Source organism: Atractosteus spatula, chromosome 26, assembly GCF_055471065.1.
Source record: "Atractosteus spatula isolate fAtrSpa1 chromosome 26, fAtrSpa1.hap1, whole genome shotgun sequence".
Classification (NCBI taxonomy): Eukaryota; Metazoa; Chordata; class Actinopteri; order Semionotiformes; family Lepisosteidae; genus Atractosteus; species Atractosteus spatula.
Window position 1 is genome coordinate 369,923 of NC_142731.1, and position 20,120 is coordinate 390,042.

General features: G+C 44.9%; 2 protein-coding genes across 3 annotated transcripts; both read right to left on the reverse strand.

The window, feature by feature from the left end:
* Nucleotides 1-29: 29 nt before the first annotated feature.
* Nucleotides 30-11,935, reverse strand: LOC148814538 (uncharacterized). Of its 2 annotated transcripts, XM_088906414.1 has the most exons (7): nt 11,838-11,935; nt 9,032-9,129; nt 7,596-7,779; nt 6,994-7,097; nt 2,795-5,698; nt 2,006-2,214; nt 30-1,134 (listed from the first exon to the last, which is right to left on the reverse strand). In XM_088906414.1, exons 3-7 carry the CDS (start codon nt 7,777-7,779, stop codon nt 1,056-1,058), a joined length of 3,480 nt encoding a protein of 1,159 aa, XP_088762540.1. In that variant the 5' UTR covers nt 9,032-9,129; nt 11,838-11,935; the 3' UTR covers nt 30-1,055. The 2 variants fall into 2 exon arrangements, with proteins under 2 accessions (XP_088762540.1, XP_088762541.1); XM_088906415.1 differs by lacking the exon at nt 9,032-9,129 and having other exon boundaries at nt 11,838-11,879.
* A 1,209-nt stretch (nt 11,936-13,144) lies between these two features.
* Nucleotides 13,145-19,041, reverse strand: LOC148814539 (fish-egg lectin-like). The gene is made up of 4 exons (XM_088906480.1): nt 18,993-19,041; nt 15,772-16,023; nt 14,500-14,863; nt 13,145-13,821 (listed from the first exon to the last, which is right to left on the reverse strand). The coding sequence occupies exons 1-4, from the start codon at nt 19,039-19,041 to the stop codon at nt 13,665-13,667; spliced, it is 822 nt and encodes a 273-aa protein (XP_088762606.1). The 3' UTR covers nt 13,145-13,664.
* Between the last annotated feature and the right edge of the window lie 1,079 nt (nt 19,042-20,120).

Consider the following 20,120-nt stretch of genomic DNA (forward strand, 5'->3'; position numbering starts at 1 on the left):
GAGTAATAATCACACAGAACTTCACGGAGTAAAAGAAAATTTTGCAGTTTTTATTCATGTGGTCTGACTGCGTTGATCAGTAGACACTGAGCAAGGACTGGAAACCAGAGTGAAGCTGTGCTCCGACGTTGGGAGCAGCAGGTCCCAGAGTTAAAGTGCTGCGTAAGAGCGCAGGAGTTGCCTTCAGAGACGCCCTCTAAGATCAGCTCGGACTGTGCATCTCAGTTAATACTCCTGGAATGTCATTCACAAACCGCTATAGAAAAACATTTCACAATTTGACAATAAAACATTCAGAATCTGAGTAAAGGAACCAGTGAATTACTCTACATGATTCTGTGTGTTGGAATCACTCAAGGAGAGAATTCAATGATATAAAACTATTAAATGATACTTTTACAGGCAAAGTAGGACGTTACCTGAAATGGTTACTACACTTTACCAGCATCATGGTACAGGAACAGAAATCAACTGTTTGTATTCAGATATAATTCGTCCTTTTTTAAGGGGGAAGATGTGTTGTATCATTATTGAAGTCTGCATGGAATGTGAACTGGGAGAAGGGTGGTAAATTTTACAAGGAAAGATAGGGGAACTCCTTCCTCCAGATACAAGACAGAGAAATGTTGATTCAGCTCCACAGAGTGGATTCTTACAAGCAACTAGGGACATTTTTTTCCATTAAAATCATGACGGCATTCTCAAACTCATCTTAATTTTAAGAAAGGCCAACAATTTGTTCTGCCTTGAACACTGGAAAGCTGTTATCAGTATACTAAGAGGGAATACATCTGTTTTCTCTGATAGCTGTAACTCTACACTGAACCAAGTGCCAGCAGTTCAGTTGTAGCTTCACCATGTGGACATTTGTGAATATGCAGGTAGCTAGAAAAACTTTTTTCAGCGAATATAAAAAAATATACACCTCCTTAATATAAAATTAAACAAAAACTGTCCTGTAAGTACGAAGAGTTTTACGATGATTCTGGACGAGCTTGTTGATCCAGCAGTAGAAAGGTCCAGTTTCCTGAGTCGTGGCAGAATTCAGTCTCACTCTACTTACTGGATTCAATACCGAAGGACTTCAGCATGTCCAGCACATTACTGAGATATGTGGCATCTGGGTAGCCATTCCTGGGGAGGAGAGTTAAGTGGGATTAGTTACAGTGGGTACATATACTAGGAGACAAATGAACACTTTTTTTTCATAACACAGCGTGCCACTGCTTATCCAGTGCAGAGTTTATGACACAAAAAATGTAGATGAGTACATCAGACTGATTTTTTATGTTCATGCTTTTCATACCAGATATACACTGCCTAGTTTGATTGCAACTTGTCAAGCATGGGGACAGGTTTACAATGCCAAGGGCAGGGCCTGTCTACATTTTTCTGTCTAATTACAATTTTGCAGCTCAGCCCTGGTGATCCCTTGCTGTACGGGGCCTGCTGTGCCTATCTCATTCTTATTCCTTCTTTTTTCAGTAACCGTTTCGTCCTCAGATGTGCTGAATAAGCAGTGACCCCCGAACCAGGGGATACGGGTGCATTTCAAACGGAGAACAGAGGCACTTTTAACCAGAAATGGCTGTAAGAGTGTGGAACATGCTGCTCAGCTAATTGTTGAAACCGATATCTAATTTATAGATGCGTCTGGGATTTGAAATCACTGGATCAATTAGCTACTAAAAACCTAATAAGCTAAATGGACCAAAGTGCCTCCTCGCATGTGTAAATGTTCTATAAATGATTGTTTTGTGTTTAAGTCTTTTACAGGCCTGAGGCCTGACAGAGATGAAAGCAATGTAAAAGCTCAGTCTAAATGTTACGCAGACTGAGAGCACAGAGACCCTGCAGACAGGACACTAACGTATCGCAGGTCACCATTTCAGGAAGAGGGCTGGCTGGAGCATTCTGGGTAAAGCATGTTGGTCAAGAAAGCTCCAGTAGATTCCATTCTACCCATAATCCTGCAGCACTAGCCACTCCTTCCACACAAACGTACCCTGACTTTCCTCCTTCCATCTTGGTCTTGTGAGGAATTCTGCCCCACGTCACCCTGTCCTCTGTCTTCCCTGCTCTGATTGTGAAGGTCAGACCCTGCTCGAAGGCCTTCTTCAGCAGAGAAAGCAGCTTCTTCCCCTTGGGGTTTAAAGGCAGGTAAGCATCAAAAGCTCCTCCCGAGAATGGTGAGCCAGGGTTAGGGTGGCCTTCCTTTGGAAAAGAGGGAAAAACAAGTCTGAGTAGAAACCAAAGGGAATTTGATGTACCCTTGCACTTAACTTGCACTCCAAATTTCCCAAATTTCTTAAGAATTAAAATGATTTATTGTTAAGCTGTGCTTTTTTTGTCTGTGAAGCCTCCTATAAATTCTAATGAAGACTCACTCAGTATGGAATATGGTAGCTGATATGTTAGAGTGAATTCATTATTTTAATATGCATGAAGTCAATTCGTATGTCTGTAGTTGCACTGGATCTTGCAAATGCTACGCTCGGGTTTATCTGGGGCATGAGCTTACTTTGTGCTCCAGAAGAAATAGCCCCTGAAATCATTTTTGAAGGCTCTGTGTCAGGAAGACTACAGAATAGGCAGATAAGTAATCAATTGTGTTTTACAAAGTCTCCTGTGGAAATATGTATTGATATCTTTCACAGGATGGCTGGAACATGTGGCTTTTCTTATCCCTGGAAAACCTGATTTTTCTACAACCACATGCTAAACATCAGCCCAGGTAATGACTTGTTTCACACAGTTTGGTCTAATTTTCTGTTGACGCTCTGAACAGCCTTACCCCTTGAATGCCATCAGGAATGATGTAGGTGATCTTTAACGTCATGTCTCTGGGATGTCCACTCAGACTGGTGGACAACTCTGTGTAGGTCATGGAGCCTTTGATGCCAACTGCGCTGGGCTGAGCACAAACTCTGCAGCTGGTATGGATCTTCAGTTGGCAATCAATGCAGAGTAAAATACCACATTTTGTCCTGGACACACTGCTATTTTGGCACTGTATGCAGGTCTCAATGGGCACCACGCGAGCTTGGGCATCCTGTGTCTTGGTAGAGCTCTGCAGGGGAAGCTTGGCACCTGGACTTTCTGTGCCTGGATCACTAGGGGAGCCCTGGCATTGCTGACGGGTGCTGGGATCTCTCGGGTTTCCTAAATCACACTCCTTGCTCTGCAGACCCGTCTTCTGGGTACTGTACGCCCACGTAGGCAGCGACTGCAACCCGCTGTCAGTCTTATTACCCATCTTGGGCACCTCCATGAGCCTTGAGTGGGTTTCAGATACAGTCCTGTTAGTATTCAGGGTTTTTATTGTCAGGGCGGGCTCTCCATCCACTGTGCCTCTTCTCAATTTCTGTGTGACATTAGAGTCTTTCTGTGTTAACATGCTGTTCCTGTCCTTCTTAGCTAAAGAATGATTTTTACCCTTCAGAGTCGAATTGTAGTGGTCCTGATGTTGTTCCTCAACCCATGTCTCCTGGGTGTTGTCCTTCATCTCGTCTTGAGTGGAAGCCTTCAGCTCTTTCTCTGTCTGCAACGTCAGGTCATGTGATGAATGTTCCGAGTGATCTGCTGAGAAGAGGGCAGAGTTCGCTGGTCTGTGCTGGCTGAGACTCCCATTGTTGGAACTGTGTTTTCTGGAGGCAGACTCTAGGTCCTTCAGATATGCCTCCACCTTGGTCTGGCTGGACTGGACCTCGTCTTCATGTGTGTCCACTACAGAGGAGAGGGAAGCTGCAGAGGGGTAGGCTTCTGAGACGGATCGCTGGGGTTTTAAACTTCCTGCATTGAAAACCTCTTTAAGTGTATAGGTCACCAGCACACACAACTCCTTGGGGCCCCAGACACGGACACTGCAATCACTTGTCACTATTTTTATTTTTTCATATTTGTTTTTTAGTTCCTTGCAAAACATCTCCAAAGTCTCATCCTTCGGATGTGTAACGCCCAGCTGTGAAAGGCTGACCTCAGTGCTGGTGAGGTCCATTTCCACCACTGAGCACAGCCTCTGCAACTCCTGCTTGCACAAGCTGAGCTTCAGCTGGTCCAGCCCCACCAGAAGCAGCTTTATGGAGCCTTTTTCTTTGCTCTCCTTTATCTGAATGCCTGACGTCATACTGGCGATGCGATCACTGTAGGCATCTTTCACATAAACCCACACAACTTCAGAGACAAACAATTGTGCTGTAGCGGAATCTTCTTTTCCAGGGCTGCTGCTACTGTTTCTGTTTTGGCTTGTTGGTATGTTGTTCAGACCAGCCGGTTTCCGGTCCTCTTTAGATGTAATCCTTCCCGAGAAGCTGTTGGACCTCTGCACCAGAGGCTTGAACTCAAAGTTGTGTGAGGTGGTGGTGAGGGCTCTGTCATTCAGCACCTCACCACCTGCGAACAGGTCCATGTGGTGGAAGGTGCTCGATGCAGCAGCTCCCTGAACAGCCTTCACAGGTCCTGTGGCTCTGACTGTTGTGCCACTTTGGAAGGGGCGGCGGTCTTTGATTCTACTGCCGGCAGAAGAAGACTCATATTTCTTGAAAAGTACGTCTTCACTTGTCCGGTCGGGGCCTTTGAGATCTCTCAGGTAGAACCCTCCACTTGAAAAGGCTTGACTTCCTTGGGAGGCAAAATCCCTAGAGAACATATGAGCCCCTTCACTTGGCCCCAGCCGAGAGAAGAGGTCATCGTCACCAAGCACCTTGCTTTTCCACACAGGCTCCCTGCAGCTATTGAAATTGGCAGCCAATCTATAATCTTTGCTGCCATCGGGTTTACCAGAGCCTGTTAGCTTGGGATGTTTGTCATTTTTATCGTCCAGGGAGGTCCTGGTAGGCAAGAGTGTAGAAGGGCTTCCAGAGTCATATTTTCCAATGCTTCCTTGCTTAATCTGGATATTCAGCAAGTATTGCTTGGCTTCCGACACGTCGCTGGAGCTGCCTATGATGTATATGTAGGTGTCATCTTCGCTCAGAAGGATCTTGGGATAGCGAAACTGAAGGATTTCGCAATACAATTTGCTCTCGGTAATACCCTCCTTCAGGATCTGCTCTTTGCGCAGCGTGTTCTCATACTCCTGGTACAGACTTCTTAGATCCCAGTGGGCTTCCTGTAAGCTTTCCATGCTTCCCAAACTTTCTAGGCTGGACTGTAAGAACAAGGTGGTCACGTCTTTGGTGCTAATATCCACCACCTCCACTTTATGCTTGCAAAGGATTTGCTTGTATTTCTCCTCGCCGTGCTTCTGAATGTACTTGTAAATATCGGAGTCCATCATCAAGCTAAAATCCTCCGAAGCCTCTGTGGCATGTCTTGTGCTGTCCAGATGCCCAGCCCCAGTAGACTCAGGACAGAGCGGGCTGGGACTCCTGGGAACCGGGAATGGAGCACGCTCCTTCATCTTGTTCTCCTTCTTCCTTTCAGCCTTCTGGGAATGGTCTTCTTGCCCAGTAGGACCTGGGCTCTTCTCGCTTGTCTTGAGGACTGGGGATTTAGCAGGCTCGGATGTCTGCAGAAGGCTCAGCACTTCGTTGGCAAGGTCCTGAATGTCAGAGAAGCGACCTTTGACGGTGCACAGCTCTTCTCTCTGGTCAAAGCTGAACTGCACGTCCGCAAAGTTCTTCTTGAGAGTCCTCATCGCGGCTCTGCCATCGGGCAGCCTGCCGTAGTCCACGGTCATAGCCACCTGCAGGAAGATCTGGGAAAGACACAGGAAGAGAATACCATAAAGGGTGAATCTTTCATTAATTCTTCGGGTTTAATATTTTACGGCATTCAATGTTTTCTTTCCCAGTCTAGATTTATAACACCGAAACAAGTTCTAAGACCCGAACAACAGCTCGCTCATTTCAAGCACATTTACCCATCATTCCTGGTGAGGGGTGTGGCAACCCAACCCTATTCCAAGCATAGGGCACAAGAAGCGATTACACCCTGGTGGGGACTGCTGGACCAGTGTAAGACCACATAGATAGATAGACATACAGCAAAACATATAGAGGCATCAATTAACCTACAGAAACTGTAGCACCTAGAGAGCTTGCAAACTCACATAGAAGGATCAGAATGCATATAAAATGCCTATTTCAAGTTACTTTTGAATAATATATTTTTTCTTTCCATATCTTTCTGCAGCCCAGCAACAATTTCTAATAGTTTTTCCCTGTCACAGACCTTAATAAATACAAACTATTTTTGTCATTGTAATAGGTTTGTATTATGGAACTTAAAATTAAGTATTTTTATTTCAGTAAGTTTAACATCTCCTTTAAGTCAACAGAAAGAGCACCTTATCAGGCGTTTCAGAAAAATGCATTGTAATTGTTATTTAGAAAATTTGCTTCTGGGAAATTCTTTCAGTCCCTGTAGACAGCCCATTAGTTAATGAACCCATCCACATATTCAGAGTTATTCTTAATGTCCAACACTCTCACTGCATTAAGAGCACAATTTACTGATTCAATAAGATCATCTTGGCGGTAATGACTTTTTCTGAGTTTTTGAACCACTTCTTTCTAAGAGACAGACCTTGCAGGGCTGTAATCACCAGGCTGTAATTACCTTGCTTCATAATCCTTACATACGATGACAGAAGATTGTTGTAAAAGCTTAAATCAATTCATGAAATCATCTGTGCAGTTGAATTTAAGTTCACAAGTAAGCATTCTTTTAGAAATCAAGCTACATTTATTTCCTTTGACAAGCATTTGCCTTTGTCGAGATCATGCACACTGATTACTACGCGTTTCCAAAGGAATCCGATTTCTAATGACTGACATCTTGTGGCATTACTGGAGAAGCAGAATGTGCTCTAAATGTGGAAGTTGGCTTGGATACATTAATTTACTTTCCTTCTGCACCATCTCATAATTACGCTGCAGTGCGCTTTCAGAAGCTATTTTTTAGGTGGAATAGTTAGCAAATTAAAAAACCAGGAGCAGCAGCCAAGAATCAATCTGAACACTCATCAAGAAACATGGGAGGGGCTCTTACCTCATCCGGGCTGACATCACTGCTGGGAAGGCTCACGGTCACTTCATACTGCTGGTCACTCACAGCTAGAATGTGCTTCCCTCGACTGCAAACCCTGTGGGCCACTAAACCAACAAGTACAATTCATTTATACCACACAAACCACTCTGGGGCCTAGAATGCCCACCTAAGGCACAGTTCAGTTCAAAATACCATTTAGTCCTTTTCATGCATGCTGATACAGAATTTTAAAGGTTACAATTATGCCTCTGTTCTTGACAAACAAGGACTATCATCACAGTCAGCACCGACATATAAAATTACTATTAATTAGACTGCAGCACTACAGACCTAACACTACAAAATGGTGACATTAATCGCGGTAAGAATCTACTTGTAGGTCTGTTTGTGTACTGCTGTCACACTTAAGGCCCACATAAAATCTGAACCCTGACCCCTTTGTCACTCACAACTTTCAAACTCTGCACTTGATTCCAGCTCTCAGTTTGCCAGAAGCTGGGTTTTCAACAGCGGGGTCAGAACCGTGATTCCCTCTGGGTCTGTGCGTCTTCCCGAGAGCCCAGGGGCCTGTGTTCCCCAGCTGTGTCCCACCCTGCACTCGCCTTCACTGTCTTCGAAGGTGATGAGGGCTGTGGTGGAGGAGTCGTCTGGTATCGTGATGCTGGTTATTTCACCGCCTCCGTTCCGAGTCCTTAAGAAGTGGATGGCCAGCTTGTCTGCCAGCCTTTCCTTGGAAACGCCAGTGGGCAAGCCAGTCACCTGCACCGTCCTCCTTTCCTCTGCCATCTGCAACACAGCACCAGCTCAGCTGCCGCAGCAGAGCACAACAACTACCCTCCAGGTTTTCTCTGTCTACTGAAGACACAGCAAGTTCAGTTTATATTCATGCGGTGTTTCCAACTATCTAATTTCCATCCACTATCCATGACCAGAAAGTCACTTATTCCTGGTAAGGGTTGCAGCAGCCCATAGGAAGCACAGAGTACACGGCAGAACCACACCCTGGACAGGACACCAGCCCATCACAGGACACAAGGCAGGGCCACACCCTGGACAGAATAAACCAGAATAAACCTATCTGAACGTCAGGAGAACACAAACTGCACACAGACCAGTTCCTAGCCAGGAATCAAACACACTTTGTGCTTGCCTGCTGAATTCTGAAATCAACCTTCTAAATGCTGTGTGATCAATGTGTTTTTATCCACCTCAGAACACAAAGAATATGAACATGAACTTGGGATTGTTAAAGACTGTGTTTGGTAAGACTGTCAAGGCTGGTCTGGATACAGACATAAATCAAAATCAAATGTTTTGTTTACCTCAGTTGTTAGTCCAAGCCTGGGAAACCTGTTTGCATAAACTCTACCTTCTTGAGTGCATCCACTCCACTAGCCAACCAAACCCCCATCTATCACCCACACGTCTGATTATAACTCCTGCCTGGGCTGCGCGGTGCCCCCAGTCTCAAACTGAAATCAAAGCTGCTCTGGAAAAGCAGGATTTATTGGAGAATTTTGTTAGTTTGTTTTGTTGATCCATTCCTGAATGAAGACATCCTAAGGTAGAAAAGAGAATTAGATACCATGATGTCCAGTGAGGAACTCCGCCCAGACACTTAAGGAAAATGAAAAGGTCAAATGTGAATAAATGCAGAAATATTTCTCAAGTGGTGCTACAACTGAAAATGATGCATCATTCTTTACAGTTCAGATGCATTATGGGAAAGACATGTTTAGGTGTAATTTCTTATAAACCAATGCAGTCTTGGTGGAAGAACCACAATCATTTCTGCACGCTACTCATCTAGTTCCTCCTCTCCTACTGGCTCTGTGGATCTCACAGTGCACCCCAAAGAACACTGTTCCTTCCCCTCCTGCAGGCTGAGGATACAGAAACACAAACTGGAGACCCTTGGCTGCTGTGCTTCCAATCTTTCCAGAAGAGCATTTTTTGCAGGGATAGAAAACCAAAGGGGAATATGCCCACCTATCCCGAGGGTGAAAGCAATTCTACAGGACTCAGAGTCAAAACGTACCAAAAGAATGAAGACAGGAAACCCAACAGAATGAACAACAGGAAGCTCTTCTGCACTGAGGTGCAGCTCTGAAGTCTTCAGAAGGTAAGGTGTTCTTTCTAAATCAACAAAGAGAGATGAGATGATTATTCTTTAGGTACACACTGCTTCCCACACACCAATAGCAGGAGGAATTTAAATTGTTTCATAAATATTCATGAATAGTTGGCAAATGAGAATGATTATCTGTTCCTCCACATGTTTTTTTAACCCTGCGATTAAAAAACAACAAAACCCTGACCAAATACACAAAGCTCAGGTGCTGCCAGTGGGCTTGTAGGTTTTTATTTTCTTTAAGGCATCTCTCTTGGAATCAATGAGGTGTTCATGAAAGTGAGGCTGAAAGGATGAATCATGGCATGAGGACAGTTTTCCTGCTTGATGCAAGGTCAAGACAGAACTTCCTTCTCAGACCCCACTGTCCAAGCAAACTGCTTGATCCAGCTGCCAGCAAACAAAAGGAGCTAAAAACCACCACATGGCCCCCTCCAGACTGTCGCCTTTCTGATGTCCAACCTGCACAGTTCCAAAGATCAACCTTGACGTCCTGAGCCACAGCCCCAAGCTGTGTGGCAGTGCTCTGACAGAGCCTCATGAGAGCCTAGACCAACACACCACCCCTGTGCATGATAAAGCACCTGCTCACTTCACATCTGGCGTTCTCTTACATGGGTTCTTAAGCACTGAAAGAACAGATTTTAGTTTGTGGCCATATTTTCAGCTTATCTTTCAGAATAAAATGGGAGGTGGTGATTCAATAGTGTCCACCTGCCAGACGGGTATTGCTGTTGGCTAGGATCACAGAAGCACGTTATCAAATTGTACTTATAGGACATTAAGAGATGTGTTTATTCAGAAGAGTTAAATAGAGGATTTCTTCAAGGGATTATTCAACCCCTTCAAATGTCTCATTTTGCTGAATCACAAATTATGTATATGGGCTTAAACATTTTTTGGATTTTTTGTTGCGAAAATGTTTAAAATGCATTTCTTCTGAAATTTTAGAGCGCTAGCCTGTGCTCTGTTCTTTCATATTTGTACCGGCTTTACAACGATGGACACTAAAGTATTTTACAGTGTTTATAGTTTACATAGTTTATACTTCTCTCTCATCATTTGTTTATTGCATTTTTATTATAAATCGTATTACAATGCTTCTAACATTAAAGGTGCTGTAGAAAATAAAACAATGATTATTTATTTAAGATATAAAAGAAATTGATGATTTCCCATTTGAAGCACAGCATAAAACTCTCTCCATTGTTAATAGCCTACAGCCCTCTGCTGGTCACCTTAAGAAGTAGCCAAAGTACACAAAAGGCATTTACAGTAATGTACACATGGATAAAGGGGTGTGCTTCCACCTTACGAATGACTTTTCTATCATAAAATAAGGTAATTCCTGCAACTCTTTCTGCTCCTTTAAGTGTTCCAGTATGAAGAATAGTGTCAATAGAAGCACTACTGGCAAATTGTGTAAATTGCATTCAATGTTTCACAAATCAGTTTACTCTGAACCAAGTTCCCCCGCCTGATGAAAGCTGTTTCTCAGTGCCCTGAAGCACTGGGACCTGTAACCAGCAGGCTGTGGTTTCAAGTCCTGAGTGGGACACTGCTCTTGTACCATAAAAGTCTGTTACTTACGTTGCTCCTGCCGAAACGCACATCTGGCTGAGTGTGAATATAATTTATTTTGGACCAAAGCGCCCGTCAAATACATATACCAATATGAAAGACATATCCCTGAAATGTACTAAACATTCCATCTGAATTCAGATAGGTGTTATCTACGCTGTCTAATGTATACGCAAATGCATTTTATTAATTCACTGGAATTTTTACTCCCGGCAGTGGAAGGGGAGTTACGCTATTATTCACAGTTATTTAAAGCACACTAATTGCGAAACCTTCACCTGCGACAGCTGGTGGACACCATAAGCAGGGAACTAAATGGAACTGATTTACTGTCAGACTAAAACGTCTGTAAAATGAAGAGGTCCACTTAGACCTCTTACATGCATTACTCAAATATCTTATTACTATGGTAAAATAACGACGTGCAATGTGGCACACGAGCACCGTTGCCAATATATAATTTTACTGTGGTGGTGAAAATCGTGTACGAACTGACGCACATCATATTCAGAAAGGTCATTGGTTGTTTCATTGGCGTTTCCTATCTCTCGGCATCAATCACATTCAAGTTAAATATATTTTCCTTCATGCATCCCAGCCATTTGGAAACTTGTCTTGCTGATCCCTGAGCAAGTGCCCTCTATACCGCAATCAATCACGGTTCCGTTTGCGATCAGATTATCGATTATTTAGTTACATAGTGAGACGTTTCACCGCGGACCGTTAACCTCGAGGCGTTATCTCGTGTTTTGGTTTTGATTCCATTTCGATACCATTAGCTCATTAGCTCGAGATTAAACGGAGGAAAGACCTAATTTCCACATTTTCTCCTGAAACGCATCTGAACACATGCACAGGCGGACAATATGCTAGTAAATGTGTTGTCGACGTAGAGTGTTTATCGCATCGTACTTGTTTCTCCTGTGCAGAAACAAAGCCTTTCGTATCGCCGAGGAGACGCGGGTGTCAAAAACTGTTCACAAAAAGGTTAAGGAAGTCCGCAGCGCTGCTGCACTTCGGAAAATGGCGAAATTATCTGCGTCTGCCGAGCCTGGGTTCATGTGCGTGGGGAGCAACATGTTTTCGTAGAGAAATAAACACTTTATATTTAATCTGCAAATTCCGAGCTTACCTTAATGTCCTTTTCCTATGCGACCGAGGAAAACACATTTACTTTCAGAAAAAGAAAGCGAAACAGTTGAGCCCGGACCTGTGCGCTGCTTGAACAGTAGGCGGCGCCCTAGTGACACAGCAGTTATGGGTGTCTGATTCCCAGGCCTCTATCCCTTAAAGGAGCTATTATGTTATCTAACAATTTATAAATACTAAGTGAAGGGAAACGGCAACAAAAAAAAACTTTCCTTGCATCTGTGGAAAGCAACCGGCATCACCATGTACGTAGCTGTGCTGTACATATAGAAAAGTCGAAAATTAGTTATGTTTTATCTTCCTTTGTTTAGATAATCAGTGGACAACACAGACGGAGAAAGGAGAAAATCTAATAGATTGTTGCCTGTCCAGGGACTGTGAAGTGTATATATAGATATCTAATATCCCTGCAACACAAATTCGCCTTCTTGTGCAGAATATCGTGCGGCCGGACTGCGCATGAGCGACTCGAGTCGCCCTGCGCATGCGCGCTGCGGGGAGGGTGGATATGGTGTCCGTGCAGCTCTATATTCCGAATAGGTTAATAAGCACACACGCAGAAGTGCTTCTCAGATCCTTTTTGGAATAAAATTGCGGTTTACTTGATTATTTATTACTTAAAGGACCAGTTTGTCCTACTGCACTGCAGAGCTAAGCATCTGGGTTTTAATGCAAAGCGGTAGTCTTTGAAAACGAAAACTTTTTTTCTTTTTTTTGCGGTATCCTGTTAAACATTACATTTTCATCCCAGTAATGTAGGTTTTCTTAGATCTTCTCATTTTGCTTCATCCGTTTTTTTGACAATCTTCTGAAGTAGTGGTGATGAAATGACTAATTTCATTGTGTTAATTGTCAACGTATTGTAGCGTTTTCGGGTTCACGTGGGTATGCGCCCTTGCTGCCGCCTCAAGTCGGCCCCCCACCGTCGGGGACTCGAACCCGGGCGTCACTCAACAGGGACCCAGCCTCTTGAGCCAAAGGGGAGTCTCCCCTCAGCCCAGGGCTGCGGTCCTGCTATTCACAGGGAAGGGCGGTGACGTCACCGCGCTGGTAAGCCGGCTCGAACAACCTGCAATGCTCGCCGTATGCGTTACAATACTAGAGAGAGCTATAATAGCTAACGTTTCAAAATAATTTCCCCGAGCTTTGTTTTACTGAACCCTTACGTAAGGAGTATAAGTGGAACTGACTGCAAGCCCTAAACACTGCGAATAACTACTCTGAGGTGTCAGTCACTTCATAATGAAACAAGCTTTTTTATATTGTCAAGATTGTTTATTAAGCATAAAACTAAAGGAAGCTGGTAAAGGCATGCTTTTTCATCTTCTTTCTGGAATACAAAGAGAGTAGCAGCATAATGGTATCTTATACATTCAGGTTGAAGGAGACAAAAAGCGGAAAGCAATTTCAGGCGAGTCCTGTCATGACTGCTGAACCGCGTGACAAACTAGACGGGCAGCGACTGGTGACGAAAAGAGATAAAAAAAGCGGTCTTATTTGTGACTTAAAGTTCTCTGATCTGGTTTGTAACTGTGCAATTACTTAGAGTACAGGTCCGTATTCTCCTAATCTAAAACTGCATCTGAGAAAAATCATGAGCGCTGTTTGAAAAAGTGAGAAGATCACACAGCCGCTGCCCAGTCCTGTTGTACAGCACACATAAACCTGGTTAATATCCAATAAGAGCTGTAGAACCGCTTTAAAGTTTCACTATAGCCTCCCTAGTTGTGGTGCATTTTTATCGTGCTCGAATGGAGACACTAGCTCCTCCTGTCGCAGGTGCGGACGACCCTGGGGTCAGAGGTCGCGGTCAGACGCTGAGCTTGGCTCTCACGCAGCGCCGGATGCGGCCGCTCTGGCCGATGAGCCACAGCACGCCCTCGTCGTAGGACAGGCTCCTGGACGCCTCGCTGCTCAGCAGCCGCAGCCAGTAGTATCCAACGGGGTTCCGGGAGGTGACGCCGTGCCTGCGGGACACAGAGACGGGAGAGCGGCTGAGGACACAGCTTGTGAGCTCTTTCCCGCAGAACGGCGAGCTTTGAGCGGCGCCCTGTGTGCTTCCTGAGACGTGGAGCCTGCTGTCCCACTCACCGTACAGGACCTCGCAGGTACCTTAGCAATCAGTTACCATTATAACGCCATCTTGTAAAACACCTGTCAATTGTATACAGTTTAATGGTTTCATTGTCACAGAGTAACCAGAGTTAGTTTGTGATAACAGGTGTCGAGCACCGTATGGTCTGTCTACACAGAATAGTGTCTCCTTAAGGCTCGGTGTGTTTCTGTCCTTTTTCCCTTTTCTGGCTAAACAGTGAGAATTTCGTGATTGTTAAAGCCAAAGAAGGGCAGTTACATATATAGGATGAGTCTCTTGTGTGGTCTGTGGGTGCTCTGATGGTTCTGGGGAAATAAAGGACTGTTGTGGTATTTAGGGATCACTGTCTGTGATGGACAATCTTTTCCACTTGTCTTGGCCGTGTTTCCAAACCCCGGGACATGTTCTAGCAGCTCTGTGCTCTAATATGTACAGTGAAGCATAGATGGCGCTCATGCCGTGTTCAGCACCGGCCAGCCAGGATGGAAGGTGTACACATCTGAAACCGCAGGCCGGTGAGCTGGAGTCGAGCGGTCCCGTTTCACCGTACCTCTGGTAGACGATGCCGTTGGTGCTCAGCCCGAACACGCTGCCGTCGGCGCCCACCTCGATCCTGGCCATGTGCCCACTCACTTGGGAGGCGTGGATGTCGGTCTGGGTGGTATTCCCGCCGCTGGAGCAGTAGTGGCGGGAGACGCCCGTCAGCACGAAGACCTGGCTGTCCCCGCTCACCCCCCAGCAGGAGTACGGCCCGCAGGAGAGGTAGTCCAGCTTCACAGGGATCTTCGTCCAGGGAGGCGCGACGGTCTGGCCCTGGGCGGCGGCCGGATCGGTGCTCAGGCAGAAGGTGCTTTTGCAGGAGCTGACGCCGGCAATAAAACCTTCGCCCCCGAGGTCGATTTGCTTAAGATTCCCTGCGAAACAGGCAATCATATTCTTTCCCTATTCTAGCAAAGCACCACTTACTCCCCGTCCACCAGAAAGACGATTTCAAGGACCTGCTCCTGGTCTTTATGGCTGTAAAAGGGAAGGGTCCCTCCTACCTCACTGACCTGCTCTTCTTCAAACCTCACCGCGGTCGTTAAGATCAGGTCAGTGTGATCTGCTGCAGGTCCCCAGACCGGGAGACCCTGCCTCCCTGTCATCTCAGACAAGATCTTAAAACCCTTCTGTACCGGCAAAGTCATCAACCTCCGATACTGTGAAGTGTCTGATTTCCTATCTTCCTCCTTCTTAGTCATTTTTAAGTTCCTTGACTTCTTTAGCTTTCTGTTATGTGAAGCACATTGAGATAAATTAGGTTACGGTAATAAATTGCTGGCCAGGAAATCATTGGAATGGGGTCTCCTAGGTGGCTGAAGCTGTAAAGCATGCTGGATGGCAGGATGTGTCACACAACCTGAGGCCAGGGTGTGGCTATCGCTGAGACTCAGAGTTTCAGCAGCATGCTTAGCATCAGTGAAAACTGTAGCCTGCTCCCCCCAAACCAGGCTCTTCCAGGTCTGCTCTCACAGCTGAGTCTTTACTGCTACTGACTGACAAGCTCTACAAGCCTTCACTTCACAACCAGCCTCTCCATTCTCCATTAATCAAAAAAAATTGACAGCTCTTCAGCAACTGGTGTGATGCGTTTCATTCACAACATGAAAGCTGACAGCTCCTTCCCTAACAAATCCACATATTTGTGTACTTCCTTCTACTTTGAAAGACCAGGCAAGCGACCGTTTAGTTCTTATTTTTGGAAGAAGCCCCTCCTGTCCAACAGCAAGAGATCTGAGGCCTGGCGGTATGACGTGAGAGGCGGAGGACAGGAGCTACGTACCGTCCATGCGGACCCAGCTGTCGTTCACCAGCGTCTGGATGCTGTTATTGGTGTCGACGCCCCAGACTCCCCCTGTCCCGACCGTGATGTGCCTGAGCAGGCCCTCCACGCGAGCCCAGCACCCGCCAGTGTACCTGACGATCCTGTTATCGAACTCCAGGCCATACACCTGCCCGGCCCCCGCGTCAATCTGCCTCAGGAGGCCCGCCAGCAGCCGGCACTTAAACACCTCGCTGTCCGACGGCAGACATCCTGCAAGGGAAGAGCGTGCTGATGTGGCTTCATTGCTTCCACCCCAACGATCAGCCACAGGTTTGCACAGCGAGATCGCATCCAAGCGCATTCATGCGCAGTCAAGCCATGCTTATTCCAGGCAAGGTGTCCTAAACTCCAACCCAAACCAAAAAACCACGACAAACATCCAACCATTTTCTATTCGCTCTATCTAATTGAGGCACAACGGGGAGCTGGAGTCTAACCTGGCAAAGCAATGGGCACAAACCCTGTCAGTCCATCATAGAGCACATCCAGATACAAACACCGACGCACACACGTCCAGATTGTGAAGGTGGATAGAGTCCTGCTGACAGCATCACTGGCCTCATTGAGTAGTTTTGGAATTTTGGATTTTTATTCAGGCCAAACACCCGGGATTCAGAACAGCAGCCCAAACCCTGTGCAGCTCCCATGCTCAAGACGCTGACCGGAGCCCAGATGTATCCCTGCCGCTGTGGCAGAACCCCAGGGCCCAGAAGGTCTCGGAATCAGCTGAGCTCCAGCGGCACGCTCAAGGTCTTCACCCCACTCTCTCCCACAAGAAGGGACCCGCATACTCCTGAACTCAAGACCAAAGGACTGGTCGAGAGCTTGTACAACCCATCAGATTCACGACGAGAACTTAGAATATGGGCTTTCCAAACAGACGGAGCTGGAGAATGACATGAAACTGCTACATTCAAAAATCTTTCTCTCAGTGTCAAATGGATTTCATTTGTTCTTCCATTTGTTCCCTGGCAGGCTCTTTCCCTCTTGATTTACTTTTTTTATTAACTGCTCAAAGTAATCTTTAGCTTTTAACTGCTTAATTGGTCTCGTAATTGTATAAATTATTTGCTTAAAAAAAAGCCTTAATTCTTTCCACTACAAATAAGATTTTTATATTTCATCTTAGCTTTACGATGTTTTCTTAGGTTGCAGCCCTGAGTGGTTAGGTCAGAAATTCTTGCTTGTTTGCTCGGGATAAGGATGTCTTATTTGTCTCTCTGTGTAAGATGTTTACAATTGTGAAAAAAATGCTATAATTTAAGTTGAAAAATCATTTTGAGTCTTTCAGATGCAGGGATCCATGCCCCTGGTAATAGCTGATGTCTAACACCTGTAAGAGGAAAGCAAGACTTTAAAAATCTTGAAGGCTTTAGATGAAGAACTGTAAATTCAGCTGGATTACAGATCAGCCAATTGTGTTGAAAAGAGCCGGGATTGAGCAGGACTGCTATATCCCATGGAATCGGTCCCTCAATGACTACATTTTGAGCTCTCATCATCTAGCAGAAAAAAGCTCCCCAAATGATTATTCTATGAGACCTCAATGGAAAAACATGAAAGAACAGTAAATCAAGCCGTCTGTTCTAGGTTGTTCAATAAGATGTCTAGAGATGTAGATAAGTAAAAAAGGAAGATGAGATAATATTTTAAATGTTATTTTGTCAGTAACCAGCCAGCTTAGATTTGAATTTAGCCAAAACAGACTTTGTCAAGTCTTTGAAACATTTACATAGACCTCATGTCTGGATACAGACTCATGCTCCCTTGGGAAAGATATGTAAACCAGGCTGAAACACAGAGAAGCTGGCCTCCGTAAATATGTATATTCATATATGGAAACAATCTTGTTGCTGTTCTTCGGTGTTCTGTTCACCAGCCCATTGCCAGCTGATTGGGTTTTGGCAGCTTCTTGCGTTTCTGCAGCTTCCAAATGGAAGTTTTTTGGGATGAGGCGAACAGCGCAGCTCCTTGCCTCGGTGTCAGCGAGGAGCGGGAAACTCTGGAATCAGAGTGTCTGCCAGTCGGAAATTGTGGTTGAGAGTGGAAGTTTCAAAATATACGTTGTCCCATCCTGTTTCAAGCTCTTTGTAGTTGGAGGACACGGATACTGTTCATTTCCGTCTTTGGAAGCTGCAAGACTGTTTCTCATCATAAGAAAGATCTTTAATGGAAGTTCTTAACAGATGTTTAGGTGAGATGATGACAACCAAGCATTTCTCCCCAGCTGTTTGAAATCATGATCATTCCCACCGCCATTCTCAGAGCTGTCTGTATCAAACGCTAGTCCCTCTCTTGTCACTAATCCTCTCCTGCAGCCTGTCCCCGCTGCCCTCGGTCCCCCTCCGCTCTGCTGGGGTCTCAGCCTGCCTCTGGCAGCCCTGGGGCTGGCCCTCAGCTAAGTGGCTCAAATCACAGCAGAAGCAGTTTCACCGCTCTGTCTGGACTCTGTGGCCACTGCAGTGTTACCCATCGTCCAGCCCACAGCAATGCTTCATACAAGCCCAAGCCATGCCATTAAATACCAGGCCATTAATTCATTCAAATGCTTTACTGAGTGTGTTTCTGTTTGATATCTGCAGTATTTGTGCAATGTGTCTCTATGATTATTAATTCCAAATCAGCCTCTGCACTCCTGTAGTGGGTTTTAAATGGAGAGGAAGTTGCTGTTTCAGACCCCCATCTCTGGCACGGACTCAGTGTGTGTCTTTCAGAAAGTTGCTCAACCTCCTTGCCTCTGTTCTGCAGCTAGGAAGCAAATATAGAGCCCTCTCTCCTTGATTCACCACTGCTTCCTTTGTGCACGACGAGTCTCTTTACGCCACTTTGAACAGAAAAACTTAGCTAAACATCTGAACATAAACCAGGGATGTCAGACTCAGTTCGAGGACGGCCTGGTGTTTTCTGGAATTTGTCCAACCTGAGTAGCCAGTTAAACAAGTAACCTAACTAATTTCTTCATTACATACATAAAGAGTTTTTCTTAAGGTCTTTTACAGATAATTGCACAACAAATGTACTTAAGTAGAAACACAGTTACCTATAAAGCACCTTCAAGCCTGACTTTATTTAATAAATATTATTCAAAGTTAGTAATTGGTAAAACAGCAATTAGGACACACAGGCTCTCATCCTGCACATTTTGAGACTCACAACAGTGTAAACGTCCCCTCTCTTACCCAGACAGGTGCCCACAAGCAGGAGCTGAAGAGCGCAGGAGACCCTCATGTCTGCAGGAGCCCAGCGAACTCCACGCTGCACGCGGACACACTTTTTATACACCTTTCCTGCCCCCCAAGAGGGGGATGAAACACACACCTTCCAAATTTGCAAGCGAACAACGCTCCAGGACGATTCCACTGGGGGGGGGGGATTTGCATCCTGAAATTAGGACAGGAATTATTTAATTAATTTCAGGGGGCCAGGGTGGTGAATGCCTCTGCAGCTCTGCTTTTCCTAATATTAAAATTCCAATTTTCCTAATAGTAAAATTCATACGTCCAAATTGAATAGACATGCAATAGGAGCACAGGACGGAAAATTAGGGTATCCCAGCTAATGTATATTGTTGTAACAACATTTCCAAATGTTGGCACAAAGTTGCAGTTCAGTAATGTTGTGTCAGCAATATTTTCCAGCATTGTTTTCCAATGATGCTGTGTGTGAATGTCGCATAACCAAACATGTAGCAGCCTTACAAACACTTAAGACATTTGCTGTTTGTATATATTTTTAGATGTTACTTGGTAATCTGCAGGGTACTTAGATGTTAGAATATAACTGAATCCAAGCTGACAAGTGAATGTTGCAGCAACATTGTGTCGGTGCGTTACTTTGGCTGTAACGTCATTGTGCAGAATGCATAAAGAGCCATTGCCCTGAGTCTGTGCTCAGCTGTCACATTTTTGTGATGTAGCAACAGTATTGTTTGGTTCGGTTATGTTGTTTAGAAGGTGGATTTGTTTTATAGAAAAACAATTTGGTAACTATGTCACAAAAAAGCTTGAAAATTCTAATGACAAAATTGAATCTTCAAAATTCAGAGAGAAAATGTTTTACTAGATCTGAACCGTTGAAGCATTTAATTGGGTCAGATGCTGGGAAATTTAAAAATGAACTTAGATTGAAAAGTGGGAGACCCTCTTTGATGATGTTGCTTTTTCTATTAGAAAATAAACAGATGATATATTAAAATTGTACAATGCACTAGCAAGACCTCATTTAGAATGTCCTGCAGAGCCGGTAGAGGCTCTTAATTATCCTCTTGATTGTCTGAGTCATTCTCTCCCAGCTCCTCAGGTGCTGGT